We start from the raw sequence: 17,558 nt of genomic DNA, 5'->3' as shown, positions 1-17,558 counted from the left end.
CTTATATACTTGTTGGGACCAATGAAACAGTTACTTTTAGGGGTTTGTCCTATGATGTGAATGGAGATTGAACTGGGATCTGGGGAATTGGTGTTATAATGAGGCTGTGTTATACTATACAGGGTAAGTTTACTGATCCCGCACACCCAGCAGGAAGACGCGCTCAAAGAGAGAGTGTATGGGAGAAGGCTATGGCAGTATAGTACCAGTTTTCCAACCCATGCTTCCTTTGAACCCAGCCCCTGCTGGGAGTGTGGAATCATCGATTTTACCCTTATATTATTTTACACCATACCTTGCCTTACAATACTGTGTAAGAACAATACTGAACTGTGGCATTTTATTATTCTACTTTGCACTACACCAAACTGCACTATAATCTTGATTAGTAATACACTAGTTAACATTTTGATGTTTCACTGCAACTCAGTAAGATGTAATAACAGCCTCCTTGTGACATCAGAGAGGCATCGTATTTGACTAATTTATTAGAGTTCTTTGAGGAAGTAACAAGCAACGTGGATAAAGGGGATCCTGTGGATGTGGTGTACTTAGATTTCCAGAAGGCTTTTGACAAGGTGCCACATCAAAGGCTACTACACAAAATAAGAGCTCATGGTGTAGGGGGTAACATACTAGCATGGATAAAGGATTGGTTAGCTAACAGGAAACAGAGAGTAGGCATAAATGGATCATTTTCAGGTTGGCAAGATGTAACGAGTGGAGTGCCACAGGGATCAGTGCTTGGGCCTCAACTATTTACAATCTATATCAATGACTTGGATGGAGGGACCGAATGTATGGTTGCTAAATTTGCTGATGACACAAAGGTAGGTAGGAAAGCAAGTTGTGAAGAGGACATAAGGAGTCTGCAAAGGGATACAGATAGGTTAAATGAGTGGGCAAAAATTTGGCAGATGGAGTATAATGTGGGAAAATTTGAACTTGGCAGGAGGAACAGAAAAGCAGTATATTATTTAAATGGATAGAGATTGAAGAACTCTGAGGTACAGAGGGATCTGGGTGACCTAGTACATGAATCACAAAAAGTTAGTATGCAGGTACAGCAAGGGATTAGGAAGGCAAATGGAATGTTGTCATTTATTGCAAGGGGAATGGAATATAAAGGTAGAGATGTTTTGCTACAGTTGTACAGGGCATTGGTGAGACCACATCCAGAATACTGTGTGCAGTTTTGGTCTCCTTATTTAAGAAAGGATATAGTTGCTTTAGAGGTGGTTCAGAGAAGGTTCACTCGACTGATACCTGGGATGAGGGGGTTATCTTATGAGGAAAGGTTGGACAAGTTGGGCCTGTATACACTCGAGTTTAGAAGAATGAGAGGTGACCTTATTGAAACATATAAGATCCTGAGGGGACTAGGAGGGGTAGATGCTGAGAGGATGTTTCCCCTTGTGGGAAAGACTAGAACCAGGGGCCACAGTTTAAAAATAAGGGGTCTCCCATTTAAGACGGAGATGAGGAGAAATTTTTTCTCTCAGAGGGTCGTGAGTCTGTGGAACTCCCTTCCCCAGAGAGCGGTGGAAGCAGGGTCATTGAATATTTTTAAGGCTGAGTTAGATAGATTCCTGATTAACAAGGGAGTCAAAGGTTATAGTAGGTAGACGGGAAAGTAGGGTTGAGGTCACAATCAGATCAGCCATGATCTTATCAAATGGCAGAGCAGGCTCGAGGGGCCAAATGGTCTACTCCTGCTCTTAATGCGTATGTTCATATTTAACTGCCTTTAATGCATTTCCACACAGTTAAATAAAATTAGGCCATGCACTTCAGGTTATTAACCACTGTAAAAACAGACTACACAGTAAGGAGTGTTGGGGAACTCAGTGCATCCACTCATCAATAAGATTTTTAGAACCCATCCTGTGTCAGGAGGTCTTTTCCAATGAACAGTGTGTCCTGCTGTTCCCAACTGTATATCCTTTATTTATAATACCTTCTATCATATGCAACAGAATATTATATTATGTCCATCATATCATACAGTGCTGCTCCAGGCCAGTCAAGGTGTGCATCAATGCTGACCATAGTACAATGCCTGCTTAATGGGTCAATCAAGAGCAATAAGTTTCAATTGTTAAATTACAATCGTTCTGCAAAAGATGAGGTTACTTACCCTCAACCCAGGAGCGCCAAGCAGACCCTTCTCACCAGCCTTACCAGGCTCACCCTAGTGAAAAGAAAGAAAATAATGACTTTATATTCAATACCGACAGAACTTTGGGTCTATCGAATCGTTTTGCTTTATCATTATGGAAATCCACTGAAACTATCAGTGAGTACAGTACGGCACATGCTGAAACCAGAGTACAGAATAACACATGCAGAAACCATCAGAATACAGTATAACACATGCAGAAACCATGAGAGTACAGTATAGCACATGCAGAAACTATCAGAATACAGCATAACACATGCAGAAACCATCGGAGTACAGTATAACACAAGTGGAAACTATCATAGTACAGTATAACACGAGTAGAAACCATCGGAGTACAGTATAACAGTGGTAGAAACTATCAGAGTACAGTATAACAGTGGTAGAAACTATCAGAGTACAGTATAACACTAGTAGAAACTATCAGAGTACAATATAACACTAGTAGAAACTATCAGAGTACAGTATAACACTAGTAGAAACTATCAGAGTACACTATAACAGTGGTAGAAACTATCAGAGTACAGTATAACACCAGTAGAAACTATCAGAGTACAGTATAACGTGTGCTGAAACCATCGGAGTACAGGAGAACACTAGTAGAAACTATCAGAGTACAGTATAACAGTGGTAGAAACTATCAGAGTACAGTATAACAGTGGTAGAAACTATCAGAGTACAGTATAACAGTGGTAGAAACCATTGGAGTACAGTATAACAGTGGTAGAAACTATCAGAGTACAGTATAACAGTGGTAGAAACTATCAGAGTACAGTATAACAGTGGTAGAAACTATCAGAGTACAGTATAACAGTGGTAGAAACTATCAGAGTACAGTATAACAGTGGTAGAAACTATCAGAGTACAGTATAACAGTGGTAGAAACTATCAGAGTACAGTATAACGTGTGCTGAAAACATCAGAGTACAGTATAACACTAGTAGAAACTATCAGAGTACAGTATAACAGTGGTAGAAACTATCAGAGTACAGTATAACACTAGTAGAAACTATCAGAGTACAGTATAACACCAGTAGATACTATCAGAGTACAGTATAACAGTGGTACAAACTATCAGAGTACAGTATAACAGTGGTAGAAACTATCAGAGTACAGTATAACGTGTGCTGAAACTATCAGAGTACAGTATAACAGTGGGAGAAACTATCAGAGTACAGTATAACGTGTGCTGAAACCATCGGAGTACAGTACAACAGTGGTAGAAACTATCAGAGTACAGTATAACAGTGGTAGAAACCATCGGAGTACAGTATAACAGTGGTAGAAACTATCAGAGTACAGTATAACAGTGGTAGAAACTATCAGAGTACAGTATAACACTAGTAGAAACTATCAGAGTACAGTATAACAGTGGTAGAAACTATCAGAGTACAGTATAACAGTGGTAGAAACTATCAGAGTACAGTATAACAGTGGTAGAAACTATCAGAGTACAGTATAACAGTGGTAGAAATTATCAGAGTACAGTATAACACTAGTAGAAACTATCAGAGTACAGTATAACAGTGGTAGAAACTATCAGAGTACAGTATAACACTAGTAGAAACTATCAGAGTACAGTATAACAGTGGTAGAAACTATCAGAGTACAGTATAACAGTGGTAGAAACCATCACAGTACAGTATAACAGTGGTAGAAACTATCAGAGTACAGTATAACAGTGGTAGAAAATATCAGAGTACAGTATAACAGTGGTAGAAACCATCAGAGTACAGTATAACACTAGTAGAAACTATCAGAGTACAGTATAACAGTGGTAGAAACTATCAGAGTACAGTATAACAGTGGTAGAAACTATCAGAGTACAGTATAACAGTGGTAGAAACTATCAGAGTACAGTATAAGAGTGGTAGAAACTATCAGAGTACAGTATAACAGTGGTAGAAACTATCAGAGTACAGTATAACGTGTGCTGAAACCATCGGAGTACAGTATAACACTAGTAGAAACTATCAGAGTACAGTATAACAGTGGTAGAAACCATCAGAGTACAGTATAAAACTAGTAGAAACTATCAGAGTACAGTATAACGTGTGCTGAAACCATCGGAGTACAGTATAACAGTGGTAGAAACCATCAGAGTACAGTATAACAGTGGTAGAAACTATCAGAGTACAGTATAACAGTGGTAGAAACTATCAGAGTACAGTATAACGTGTGCTGAAACCATCGGAGTACAGTATAACAGTGGTAGAAACCATCGGAGTACAGTATAACACTAGTAGAAACTATCAGAGTACAGTATAACAGTGGTAGAAACTATCAGAGTACAGTATAACACTAGTAGAAACTATCAGAGTACAGTATAACACTAGTAGAAACTATCAGAGTACAGTATAACGTGTGCTGAAACCATCGGAGTACAGTATAACAGTGGTAGAAACCATCAGAGTACAGTATAACAGAGGTCGAAACTATCAGAGTACAGTATAACAGTGGTAGAAACTATCAGAGTACAGTATAACAGTGGTAGAAACTATCAGAGTACAGTATAACACTAGTAGAAACTATCAGAGTACAGTATAACAGTGGTAGAAACTATCAGAGTACAGTATAACACTAGTAGAAACTATCAGAGTACAATATAACACTAGTAGAAACTATCAGAGTACAGTATAACACTAGTAGAAACTATCAGAGTACACTATAACAGTGGTAGAAACTATCAGAGTACAGTATAACACCAGTAGAAACTATCAGAGTACAGTATAACGTGTGCTGAAACCATCGGAGTACAGGAGAACACTAGTAGAAACTATCAGAGTACAGTATAACAGTGGTAGAAACTATCAGAGTACAGTATAACAGTGGTAGAAACTATCAGAGTACAGTATAACAGTGGTAGAAACCATTGGAGTACAGTATAACAGTGGTAGAAACTATCAGAGTACAGTATAACAGTGGTAGAAACTATCAGAGTACAGTATAACAGTGGTAGAAACTATCAGAGTACAGTATAACAGTGGTAGAAACTATCAGAGTACAGTATAACAGTGGTAGAAACTATCAGAGTACAGTATAACGTGTGCTGAAAACATCAGAGTACAGTATAACACTAGTAGAAACTATCAGAGTACAGTATAACAGTGGTAGAAACTATCAGAGTACAGTATAACACTAGTAGAAACTATCAGAGTACAATATAACACTAGTAGAAACTATCAGAGTACAGTATAACACTAGTAGAAACGATCAGAGTACAGTATAACACTAGTAGAAACTATCAGAGTACAGTATAACAGCGGTAGAAACTATCAGATACAGTATAACACTCGTAGAAACTATCAGAGTACAGTATAACGTGTGCTGAAACCATCAGAGTACAGTATAACAGTGGTAGAAACTATCAGAGTACAGTATAACAGTGGTAGAAACTATCAGAGTACAGTATAACAGTGGTAGAAACTATCAGAGTACAGTATAACAGTGGTAGAAACTATCAGAGTACAGTATAACGTGTGCTGAAACCATCGGAGTACAGTATAACACGAGTAGAAACTATCAGAGTACAGTATAACAGTGGTAGAAACCATCAGAGTACAGTATAACACTAGTAGAAACTATCAGAGTACAGTATAACGTGTGCTAAAACCATCGGAGTACAGTATAACAGTGGTAAAAACCATCAGAGTACAGTATAACAGTGGTAGAAACTATCAGAGTACAGTATAACAGTGGTAGAAACTATCAGAGTACAGTATAACAGTGGTAGAAACTATCAGAGTACAGTATAACACTAGTAGAAACTATCAGAGTACAGTATAACAGTGGTAGAAACTATCAGAGTACATTATAAAGTGTGCTGAAACCATCGGAGTACAGTATAACAGTGGTAGAAACCATCGGAGTACAGTATAACACTAGTAGAAAATATCAGAGTACAGTATAACAGTGGTAGAAACCATCAGAGTACAGTATAACAGTGGTAGAAACTATCAGAGTACAGTATAACAGTGGTAGAAACTATCAGAGTCCAGTATAACAGTGGTAGAAACTATCAGAGTACAGTATAACACTAGTAGAAACTATCATAGTACAGTATAACAGTGGTAGAAACTATCAGAGTACAGTATAACACTAGTAGAAACTATCAGAGTACAGTATAACAGTGGTAGAAACCATCAGAGTACAGTATAACAGTGGTAGAAACTATCAGAGTACAGTATAACAGTGGTAGAAAATATCAGAGTACAGTATAACACTAGTAGAAACTATCAGAGTACAGTATAACAGTGGTAGAAACTATCAGAGTACAGTATAACAGTGGTAGAAACTATCAGAGTACAGTATAACAGTGGTAGAAACCATCAGAGTACAGTATAACAGTGGTAGAAACTATCAGAGTACAGTATAACAGTGGTAGAAACTATCAGAGTACAGTATAACAGTGGTAGAAACTATCAGAGTACATTATAACAGTGGTAGAAACTATCAGAGTACAGTATAACAGTGGTAGAAACTATCAGAGTACAGTATAACAGTGGTAGAAACTATCAGAGTACAGTATAACAGTGGTAGAAACTATCAGAGTACAGTATAACGTGTGCTGAAAACATCAGAGTACAGTATAACACTAGTAGAAACTATCAGAGTACAGTATAACAGTGGTAGAAACTATCAGAGTACAGTATAACACTAGTAGAAACTATCAGAGTACAATATAACACTAGTAGAAACTATCAGAGTACAGTATAACACTAGTAGAAACGATCAGAGTACAGTATAACACTAGTAGAAACTATCAGAGTACAGTATAACAGCGGTAGAAACTATCAGATACAGTATAACACTCGTAGAAACTATCAGAGTACAGTATAACGTGTGCTGAAACCATCAGAGTACAGTATAACAGTGGTAGAAACTATCAGAGTACAGTATAACAGTGGTAGAAACTATCAGAGTACAGTATAACAGTGGTAGAAACTATCAGAGTACAGTATAACAGTGGTAGAAACTATCAGAGTACAGTATAACGTGTGCTGAAACCATCGGAGTACAGTATAACACGAGTAGAAACTATCAGAGTACAGTATAACAGTGGTAGAAACCATCAGAGTACAGTATAACACTAGTAGAAACTATCAGAGTACAGTATAACGTGTGCTAAAACCATCGGAGTACAGTATAACAGTGGTAAAAACCATCAGAGTACAGTATAACAGTGGTAGAAACTATCAGAGTACAGTATAACAGTGGTAGAAACTATCAGAGTACAGTATAACAGTGGTAGAAACTATCAGAGTACAGTATAACGTGTGCTGAAACCATCGGAGTACAGTATAACACGAGTAGAAACTATCAGAGTACAGTATAACAGTGGTAGAAACCATCAGAGTACAGTATAACACTAGTAGAAACTATCAGAGTACAGTATAACGTGTGCTAAAACCATCGGAGTACAGTATAACAGTGGTAAAAACCATCAGAGTACAGTATAACAGTGGTAGAAACTATCAGAGTACAGTATAACAGTGGTAGAAACTATCAGAGTACAGTATAACAGTGGTAGAAACTATCAGAGTACAGTATAACACTAGTAGAAACTATCAGAGTACAGTATAACAGTGGTAGAAACTATCAGAGTACATTATAAAGTGTGCTGAAACCATCGGAGTACAGTATAACAGTGGTAGAAACCATCGGAGTACAGTATAACACTAGTAGAAAATATCAGAGTACAGTATAACAGTGGTAGAAACCATCAGAGTACAGTATAACAGTGGTAGAAACTATCAGAGTACAGTATAACAGTGGTAGAAACTATCAGAGTCCAGTATAACAGTGGTAGAAACTATCAGAGTACAGTATAACACTAGTAGAAACTATCATAGTACAGTATAACAGTGGTAGAAACTATCAGAGTACAGTATAACACTAGTAGAAACTATCAGAGTACAGTATAACAGTGGTAGAAACCATCAGAGTACAGTATAACAGTGGTAGAAACTATCAGAGTACAGTATAACAGTGGTAGAAAATATCAGAGTACAGTATAACACTAGTAGAAACTATCAGAGTACAGTATAACAGTGGTAGAAACTATCAGAGTACAGTATAACAGTGGTAGAAACTATCAGAGTACAGTATAACAGTGGTAGAAACCATCAGAGTACAGTATAACAGTGGTAGAAACTATCAGAGTACAGTATAACAGTGGTAGAAACTATCAGAGTACAGTATAACAGTGGTAGAAACTATCAGAGTACATTATAACAGTGGTAGAAACTATCAGAGTACAGTATAACAGTGGTAGAAACTATCAGAGTACAGTATAACAGTGGTAGAAACTATCAGAGTACAGTATAACAGTGGTAGAAACTATCAGAGTACAGTATAACGTGTGCTGAAAACATCAGAGTACAGTATAACACTAGTAGAAACTATCAGAGTACAGTATAACAGTGGTAGAAACTATCAGAGTACAGTATAACACTAGTAGAAACTATCAGAGTACAATATAACACTAGTAGAAACTATCAGAGTACAGTATAACACTAGTAGAAACGATCAGAGTACAGTATAACACTAGTAGAAACTATCAGAGTACAGTATAACAGCGGTAGAAACTATCAGATACAGTATAACACTCGTAGAAACTATCAGAGTACAGTATAACGTGTGCTGAAACCATCAGAGTACAGTATAACAGTGGTAGAAACTATCAGAGTACAGTATAACAGTGGTAGAAACTATCAGAGTACAGTATAACAGTGGTAGAAACTATCAGAGTACAGTATAACAGTGGTAGAAACTATCAGAGTACAGTATAACGTGTGCTGAAACCATCGGAGTACAGTATAACACGAGTAGAAACTATCAGAGTACAGTATAACAGTGGTAGAAACCATCAGAGTACAGTATAACACTAGTAGAAACTATCAGAGTACAGTATAACGTGTGCTAAAACCATCGGAGTACAGTATAACAGTGGTAAAAACCATCAGAGTACAGTATAACAGTGGTAGAAACTATCAGAGTACAGTATAACAGTGGTAGAAACTATCAGAGTACAGTATAACAGTGGTAGAAACTATCAGAGTACAGTATAACACTAGTAGAAACTATCAGAGTACAGTATAACAGTGGTAGAAACTATCAGAGTACATTATAAAGTGTGCTGAAACCATCGGAGTACAGTATAACAGTGGTAGAAACCATCGGAGTACAGTATAACACTAGTAGAAAATATCAGAGTACAGTATAACAGTGGTAGAAACCATCAGAGTACAGTATAACAGTGGTAGAAACTATCAGAGTACAGTATAACAGTGGTAGAAACTATCAGAGTCCAGTATAACAGTGGTAGAAACTATCAGAGTACAGTATAACACTAGTAGAAACTATCATAGTACAGTATAACAGTGGTAGAAACTATCAGAGTACAGTATAACACTAGTAGAAACTATCAGAGTACAGTATAACAGTGGTAGAAACCATCAGAGTACAGTATAACAGTGGTAGAAACTATCAGAGTACAGTATAACAGTGGTAGAAAATATCAGAGTACAGTATAACACTAGTAGAAACTATCATAGTACAGTATAACAGTGGTAGAAACTATCAGAGTACAGTATAACAGTGGTAGAAACTATCAGAGTACAGTATAACAGTGGTAGAAACCATCAGAGTACAGTATAACAGTGGTAGAAACTATCAGAGTACAGTATAACAGTGGTAGAAACTATCAGAGTACAGTATAACAGTGGTAGAAACTATCAGAGTACAGTATAACAGTGGTAGAAACTATCAGAGTACAGTATAACAGTGGTAGAAACTATCAGAGTACAGTATAACAGTGGTAGAAACTATCAGAGTACAGTATAACACTGGTAGAAACTATCAGAGTACAGTATAACAGTGGTAGAAACTATCAGAGTACAGTATAACAGTGGTAGAAACTATCAGAGTACAGTATAACAGTGGTAGTAACCATCAGAGTACAGTATAACACTAGTAGAAACTATCAGAGTACAGTATAACAGTGGTAGAAACTATCAGAGTACAGTATAACAGTGGTGGAAACTATCAGAGTACAGTATAACAGTGGTAGAAACCATCAGAGTACAGTATAACACTAGTAGAAACTATCAGAGTACAGTATAACACTGGTAGAAACTATCAGAGTACAGTATAACGTGTGCTGAAACCATCGGAGTACAGTATAACACTAGTAGAAACTATCAGAGTACAGTATAACAGTGGTAGAAACTATCAGAGTACAGTATAACACTAGTAGAAACTATCAGAGTACAGTATAACAGTGGTAGAAACTATCAGAGTACAGTATAACGTGTGCTGAAACCATCGGAGTACAGTATAACACTAGTAGAAACTATCAGAGTACAGTATAACAGTGGTAGAAACTATCAGAGTACAGTATAACACTAGTAGAAACTATCAGAGTACAGTATAACAGTGGTAGAAACTATCAGAGTACAGTATAACACTAGTAGAAACCATCAGAGTACAGTATAACAGTGGTAGAAACTATCAGAGTACAGTATAACAGTGGTGGAAACTATCAGAGTACAGTATAACAGTGGTAGAAACCATCAGAGTACAGTATAACACTAGTAGAAACTATCAGAGTACAGTATAACACTGGTAGAAACTATCAGAGTACAGTATAACGTGTGCTGAAACCATCGGAGTACAGTATAACACTAGTAGAAACTATCAGAGTACAGTATAACAGTGGTAGAAACTATCAGAGTACAGTATAACACTAGTAGAAACTATCAGAGTACAGTATAACAGTGGTAGAAACTATCAGAGTACAGTATAACGTGTGCTGAAACCATCGGAGTACAGTATAACAGTGGTAGAAACTATCAGAGTACAGTATAACAGTGGTAGAAACTATCAGAGTACAGTATAACAGTGGTAGAAACTATCAGAGTACAGTATAACAGTGGTAGAAACTATCAGAGTACAGTATAACAGTGGTGGAAACCATCAGATTACAGTATAACACTAGTAGAAACTATCAGAGTACAGTATAACACTAGTAGAAACTATCAGAGTACAGTTTAACACTAGTAGAAACTATCAGAGTACAGTATAACGTGTGCTGAAACCATCGGAGTACAGTATAACAGTGGTAGAAACTATCAGAGTACAGTATAACAGTGGTAGAAACTATCAGAGTACAGTATAACAGTGGTAGAAACTATCAGCGTACAGTATAACATGTGCTGAAAGTATCAGAGTACAGTATAACAGTGGTAGAGACTATCAGAGTACAGTATAACAGTGGTCGAAACTATCCGAGTACAGTATAACAGTGGTGGAAACTATCAGAGTACAGTATAACAGTGGTAGAAACCATCAGAGTACAGTATAACACTAGTAGAAACTATCAGAGTACAGTATAACAGTGGTAGAAACTATCAGAGTACAGTATAACGTGTGCTGAAACCATCGGAGAACAGTATAACACTAGTAGAAACTATCAGAGTACAGTATAACAGTGGTAGAAACTATCAGAGTACAGTATAACAGTGGTAGAAACTATCAGAGTACAGTATAACAGTGGTAGAAACTATCAGAGTACAGTATAACAGTGGTAGTAACCATCAGAGTACAGTATAACACTAGTAGAAACTATCAGAGTACAGTATAACAGTGGTAGAAACTATCAGAGTACAGTATAACACTAGTAGAAACCATCAGAGTGCAGTATAACACATGCAGAAACTAGGATAGAGTACATATTTTTCTTACAGTTGCACCCTTTGGTCCAGGGAAACCCATGACGCCAGGCTGTCCCCTTGCACCCTGTGGACCAGGTGGACCAGGGCGGCCATCTTCACCAGGGGCACCCTGCAGACAAAAGAGAAAAAGGTGAACCTCCTTCATCATCGTCATAGAGCAGTTCATGGTTATTTCATTTATTTTACAGTAACATGATCTCTGCTAAATAGTAAAACTGAACCAACACTCGGGTGTCTCAGAGAGAGTTTCATCATTCTTAGAATTTGTGTTTCTTTTGAGATTTTTTTTCTTGATGGCTGCACACTACCCGTACCCCCCTCTATCTCGGAGAGTGAGATGGTCTGACTCCTTTGTCTAGGAGAATGGGATGGTCTGAATCCTTTGGCAATTACACCCTCCTGTATCTGGGAGGGTAGCACAACCTCAGTTGTCACATGTCCTCCTTCAGCTGGGAGAGTCAGTGCCACGACTACCTCCACAGCCACCATCAATAGCACTCAGGTTGGCCAGCAGCAGGTATGATTTAAGCAGGGTGACTTAGACAATCTCAGTTTTTCATCCCCACCCCTTAAATTACTTTTGGAGATACCCTATTCCAGGTTGTCAATTTTGCCCAACATTGCCTAGACAGATCCTAGAAAAGGACAGTAAAAAGCAGAAAACCTTTGGCTCGACTTACAGTAGCTCCAACTTTGCCTTGAGGACCAGCATCTCCAGGGCGACCAGTAAGACCCTAAACAAGACACAAGAGTCAAAGAGTCAAAAGATCAGTAAGATAAAGACATCCAGATTCCTCATTCACTATTAACAAAAAAAAACTTGCATTTATATAGCGCCTTTAACGTCTCAAGGCGCTTCACAGGGGTGATTATCAAACAAAATTTGATAATGAACCACATGAGGAGATATTAGGACAAGAGGTAAGTTTTAAGGAGCGTCTTAAAGGAGGAGAGAGGTAGAGAGGCGGAGAGGTTTAGGGAGGGAATTCCAGAGCTTAGGGCCTCGGCAGCTGAAGGCACGGCCGCCAATGGTGGAGCGATTAAAATTTGGGATGCGCAAGAGACTTTTTCCATTAACATAATCACTAACAGTTGGTCATCACTTAATAAACTGTTATCTCCTAAATCACTTTTGCAAGTTGCTCTTTTTGGGGGGAGAGGGAAAAGGCAAGGTTAGGGTTTTAAAGATTTATTGATGTGTTTGTTTTAAAGGGAGTGTACTTAGCGACAGTAAAAATGATGAGTTATTAAATGTGTTTTAACATTTTTCCCAGGCTCTCCAATGAAAATTTCACTCATCTGGTTGAGGGGGAGTTTTGATTTGCGTAGCCAATCAGATAGACAGAATTAAAAATGCAGTTATCTGATTGGGTAGATTCAATCTAAAGCGATGGGTCCTCAGTTGCAGTCACTTGGTTTTGTCTACAATCTTTGGTTTAATTGTCTACTAGAACAGTGCCTTATTTATGAATCTTGGGATACAAAGAATATTTGATGCATGTTTACAAAGCTTTCATGTTTTGAATGGTGCAGTATTCCTCCCTTACTGGGAATTCCCACTGTGCTTGGCAACACCAAATGATCTCGGCACCCTGCATCAATGTGGAGGATTCCAATAAAAGATTGAATGAACTGAATGAAATGAAACCTTGTGCAATGCCTCAGGGTATTTTATGCTGCAATATGTCTTCCTAGAGTACAGTAGAACACAAGGCTTCTCCAGTTGTCTAATTCACTGTAGCAAGCACAATGAACCTGCACACATTGGCTACAAACTGGGATCTGCCATTACTGTGTAAATGCTTCTCTTTATTGTAGGCCATGTCTTTTAGGACACTGAATCTGCCCTACTAATGTGACATGCAGTCTGTAATAGTATGGAGATTACATAGTGGTACTCATAATATAGTCAGGGGACCAATTGTGGCTCACCTCTCTTTCAGATGTAACTCTCAGCAAAATCTATATGTCTTTTTGGGCATTCACTGATCGCTGCCCAGCTCTGAGTTGTTACCAGAGCTGGAATTCTTCAGCCTCCTTCTCTTGCTGTCCAGTGAGAAAATGGAATGCTATTGGGAGGTGGGGCTATTCCAGCATCCATACAGCATGTGAAAGGGCTCTAATAGAAGCTGATTTCTGAAGTCTGGTTTTGCTTAAGTGCTTTGGGACATCCTGAGGGTGTGAAAGTTGCCATATCAATGCAAGTTCTTTCTTTGTTTACATGGAATACTGCTGTGATGTTTTAAAAAGTAGGCCTTTTAAGGCACGGCACATGGACAGCTAATATTGGTTGGTATCATAAATGTTCGCCTGAGCTTGCTCCATTACAGCAGGACAATGGGAGAGAGGAGATTATAATGCACAATCTGTAAGAGTGAGGCTGTTTTACACAGGGCTCAAAATGTTCCACAGATTGAGCATTAATGACGGAGTGCAATGGAGCACAGAGTGAACACCTGAGAGTTTGGTGAGTGTGACAGTTCGGTGAAGTGGGGGATGGAGGTGCTGCTTTGCCTTGCTTTTCCGGTGGCAGACCTGAGCAGCAGAAGACTGAGAGTGGGGATAAAAGCAGCAGCAGGCCTGCAACAAGAGAAAACTACAGTGCGACGTCGCAGGTGAGGCAGGAGAGTCTGAGAGGTGAGCACAGTATAAAAGGAGAGTCCAAGAGCGGGAAGAGAGTCCGAGAGGTGAGCACAGTATAAAAGGAGAGACCGAGAGTGGGAGGAGAGTCTGAGAGGTGAACGCAGTCATGGCAGCAGAGCTCGCACCCGTGATATGCTCCTCCTGCACTATGTGGGAAGTCATGGACACTACCAGTGTCCCTGGTGACCATGTGTGCAGGAAGTGTGTCCAGCTGCAGCGACTGGCAAACCGCATTTCGGAGCTGGAGCTGCGGGTGGATTCACTGTGGAGCATCCGCGATGCTGAGACTATCGTGGATAGCACGTTCAGTGAAGTGGTCACACCGCAGGTAAAGATTACGCAGGCAGAAAGGAAATGGGTGACCGCCAGGCAGAGTAGAAGGACTAGGCAGGTAGAGCAGGAGTCCCCTGGGGCCATCTCCCTCTCAAACAGATATTCTGCTTTGGATACTGTTGGGGGAGATGGCTTATCAGGGGGAAGCAGCAAGAGCCAAGTTCATGGCACCACGGGTGGCTCTGCTGCACAGGAGAGGAGGAAGAAGAGTGGCAGGGCTATAGTGATAGGGGATTCAATTGTAAGGGGAACAGATAGGCGTTTCTGCGGCCGTAAACGTGATTCCAGGATGGTATGTTGCCTCCCTGGTGCTAGGGTCAAGGATGACACATTCTGGAGGGGGAGGGTGAACAGCCAGTAGTCGTGGTCCATATCGGCACCAACGACATAGGTAAAAAAAGGGATGAGGTCCTGCAAGGTGAATTCAAGGAGTTAGGAGATAAATTAAAAAGCAGGACCTCAAAGGTAGTGATCTCAGGATTACTACCAGCGCCACGTGCTAGTAAGTATAGGAACAGGAGAATAGACAGGATGAATGCGTGGCTGCAGGGATGGTGTAGGAGGGAGGGATTTAGATTCCTGGGACATTGGGACCAGTTCTGGGGAAGGTGGGGCCTGTACAAGCGAGACGGGTTACACCCGAGCAGGACCGGGACCAATGTCCTCGCGGGGGTGTTTGGGGAAGGTTTAAACTAGAGTGGCAGGGGGATGGGAACCTTAGCGGGGAGTCAGAAGGGAGTAAAGTTGAGAGCAGCAAGAGAGGGGAAGACCCAGGGGAAATTTACAATACAAATAGTACAAACAGTTGTTCAAGAACAAGTTAAAGAGAAAAGCATAGAGCAGCAGAAAGAAAGTGTACTTTAGACACTACAGATAAAGTGAAAACTAGAAGGCGTAAGGCGATTAACCCAGCATCAAAGCTGAAGGTCAGGCTAGGGTGTGTGGCCCAACTAAGAGTTCGATATACAAATGCACGGAGTATAAGGAATAAATGAAATGAACTACAGGTTCAAATTCAAATTGGAGGGTATGACATGATAGCTATTACTGAGACATGGCTGCAGAATGGTCAGGATTGGGAACTAAATATACCGGGTTATAAGGTCTACGGGAGAGACAGGGAAAATAGAAGAGGGGGAGGAGTAGCCTTAATGAATCATAGAATCATAGAAGTTACAACATGGAAACAGGCCCTTCGGCCCAACATGTCCATGTCGCCCAGTTTATACCACTAAGCTAGTCCCAATTGCCTGCACTTGGCCCATATCCCTCTATACCCATCTTACCCATGTAACTGTCCAAATGCTTTTTAAAAGACAAAATTGTACCCGCCTCTACTACTGCCTCTGGCAGCTCGTTCCAGACACTCACCACCCTTTGAGTGAAAAAATTGCCCCTCTGGACCTTTTTGTATCTCTCCCCTCTCACCTTAAATCTATGTCCCCTCGTTATAGACTCCCCTACCTTTGGGAAAAGATTTTGACTATCTACCTTATCTATGCCCCTCATTATTTTATAGACTTCTATAAGATCACCCTTTAACCTCCTACTCTCCAGGGAAAAAAGTCCCAGTCTATCTAACCTCTCCCTATAAGTCAAACCATCAAGTCCCGGTAGCATCCTAGTAAATCTTTTCTGCACTCTTTCTAGTTTAATAATATCCTTTCTATAATAGGGTGACCAGAACTGTACACAGTATTCCAAGTGTGGCCTTACTAATGTCCTGTACAACTTCAACAAGACATCCCAACTCCTGTATTCAATGTTCTGACCAATGAAACCAAGCATGCCGAATGCCTTCTTCACCACCCTATCCACCTGTGACTCCACTTTCAAGGAGCTATGAACCTGTACTCCTAGATCTCTTTGTTCTATAACTCTCCCCAACGCCCTACCATTAACGGAGTAGGTTCTGGCCCGATTCGATCTACCAAAATGCATCACCTCACCTAAATTAAACTCCATAATTAAATCACTTCAATGATAAAGGAGGATATAACGAGAGGTAAGCAGCCAACAGAGACCTTATGGGTTGAATTGAGAAATAGGAAAGGATCTAAGACTATAGTGGGAGTTGTGTATAGGACTCCTGGCAGCAGCTCTGAAGTGATAGATTGTATAAATGCAGAGATTAGACAAGCGTGTAACAAAGGCATAGTGGTCTTAATGGGGGACTTTAACCTTCACATAGATTGGGGAAAGCAGACTAGCAACTGTCAGAAAGGTAGTGAATTTCTTGAGTGTGTCCGGGATAGTTTTCGATAGCAGTATGTCCTAGAGGCAACAAGGGGGCAAGCCATACCAGATTTAGTAATGAGTAATGAACCAGATTTAGTTCACAGCTTAACTGTGCATGAACATCTATCCAATAGCGATCATAACATGATCGAGTTCAATGTAGTGTTTGAAAGGGAAAAAAGTGAATCAGCTGCTAAGATTCTAGACTTGGGTAAGGCCGACTTCAATGGGATGAGACAGAGACTGTCCACAGTAAACTGGGCAAATCTGTTAATGGGTAAAAAGACTCCCATTGCATCGCAGCAATGGGAGTCTTTCAGAAGGGAGATTGAGACCATACAATGGCAACATGTTCCCGTAAAGGTCAAGGGTGGTTCCAAGAACTCCAGGGAACCTTGGATGTCAGGGGATATACGAGAATGGATTAGGAA

At 39.7% G+C, this 17,558-nt stretch overlaps 1 protein-coding gene across 1 annotated transcript in view; it reads right to left on the bottom strand.

Moving 5' to 3' along the window:
- Positions 1–17,558, bottom strand: part of col2a1a (collagen, type II, alpha 1a) — a 174,441-nt gene that overhangs the window by 74,223 nt on the left and 82,660 nt on the right. Inside the window, exons 26-28 of the mRNA XM_067976758.1 lie at positions 12,594–12,647; positions 11,924–12,022; positions 2,138–2,191 (exon numbers count right to left, since the gene is read on the bottom strand). Coding sequence (XP_067832859.1) covers positions 2,138–2,191; positions 11,924–12,022; positions 12,594–12,647 — 207 coding nt within the window. The remainder of the gene's footprint in view (positions 1–2,137; positions 2,192–11,923; positions 12,023–12,593; positions 12,648–17,558) is intronic.

The sequence above is a fragment of the Heptranchias perlo genome, chromosome X (genome assembly GCF_035084215.1).
Source record: "Heptranchias perlo isolate sHepPer1 chromosome X, sHepPer1.hap1, whole genome shotgun sequence".
Classification (NCBI taxonomy): Eukaryota; Metazoa; Chordata; class Chondrichthyes; order Hexanchiformes; family Hexanchidae; genus Heptranchias; species Heptranchias perlo.
The sequence above is the reverse complement of the archived record's forward strand: the minus strand, read 5'-3'. Positions and strand labels throughout refer to the sequence as shown.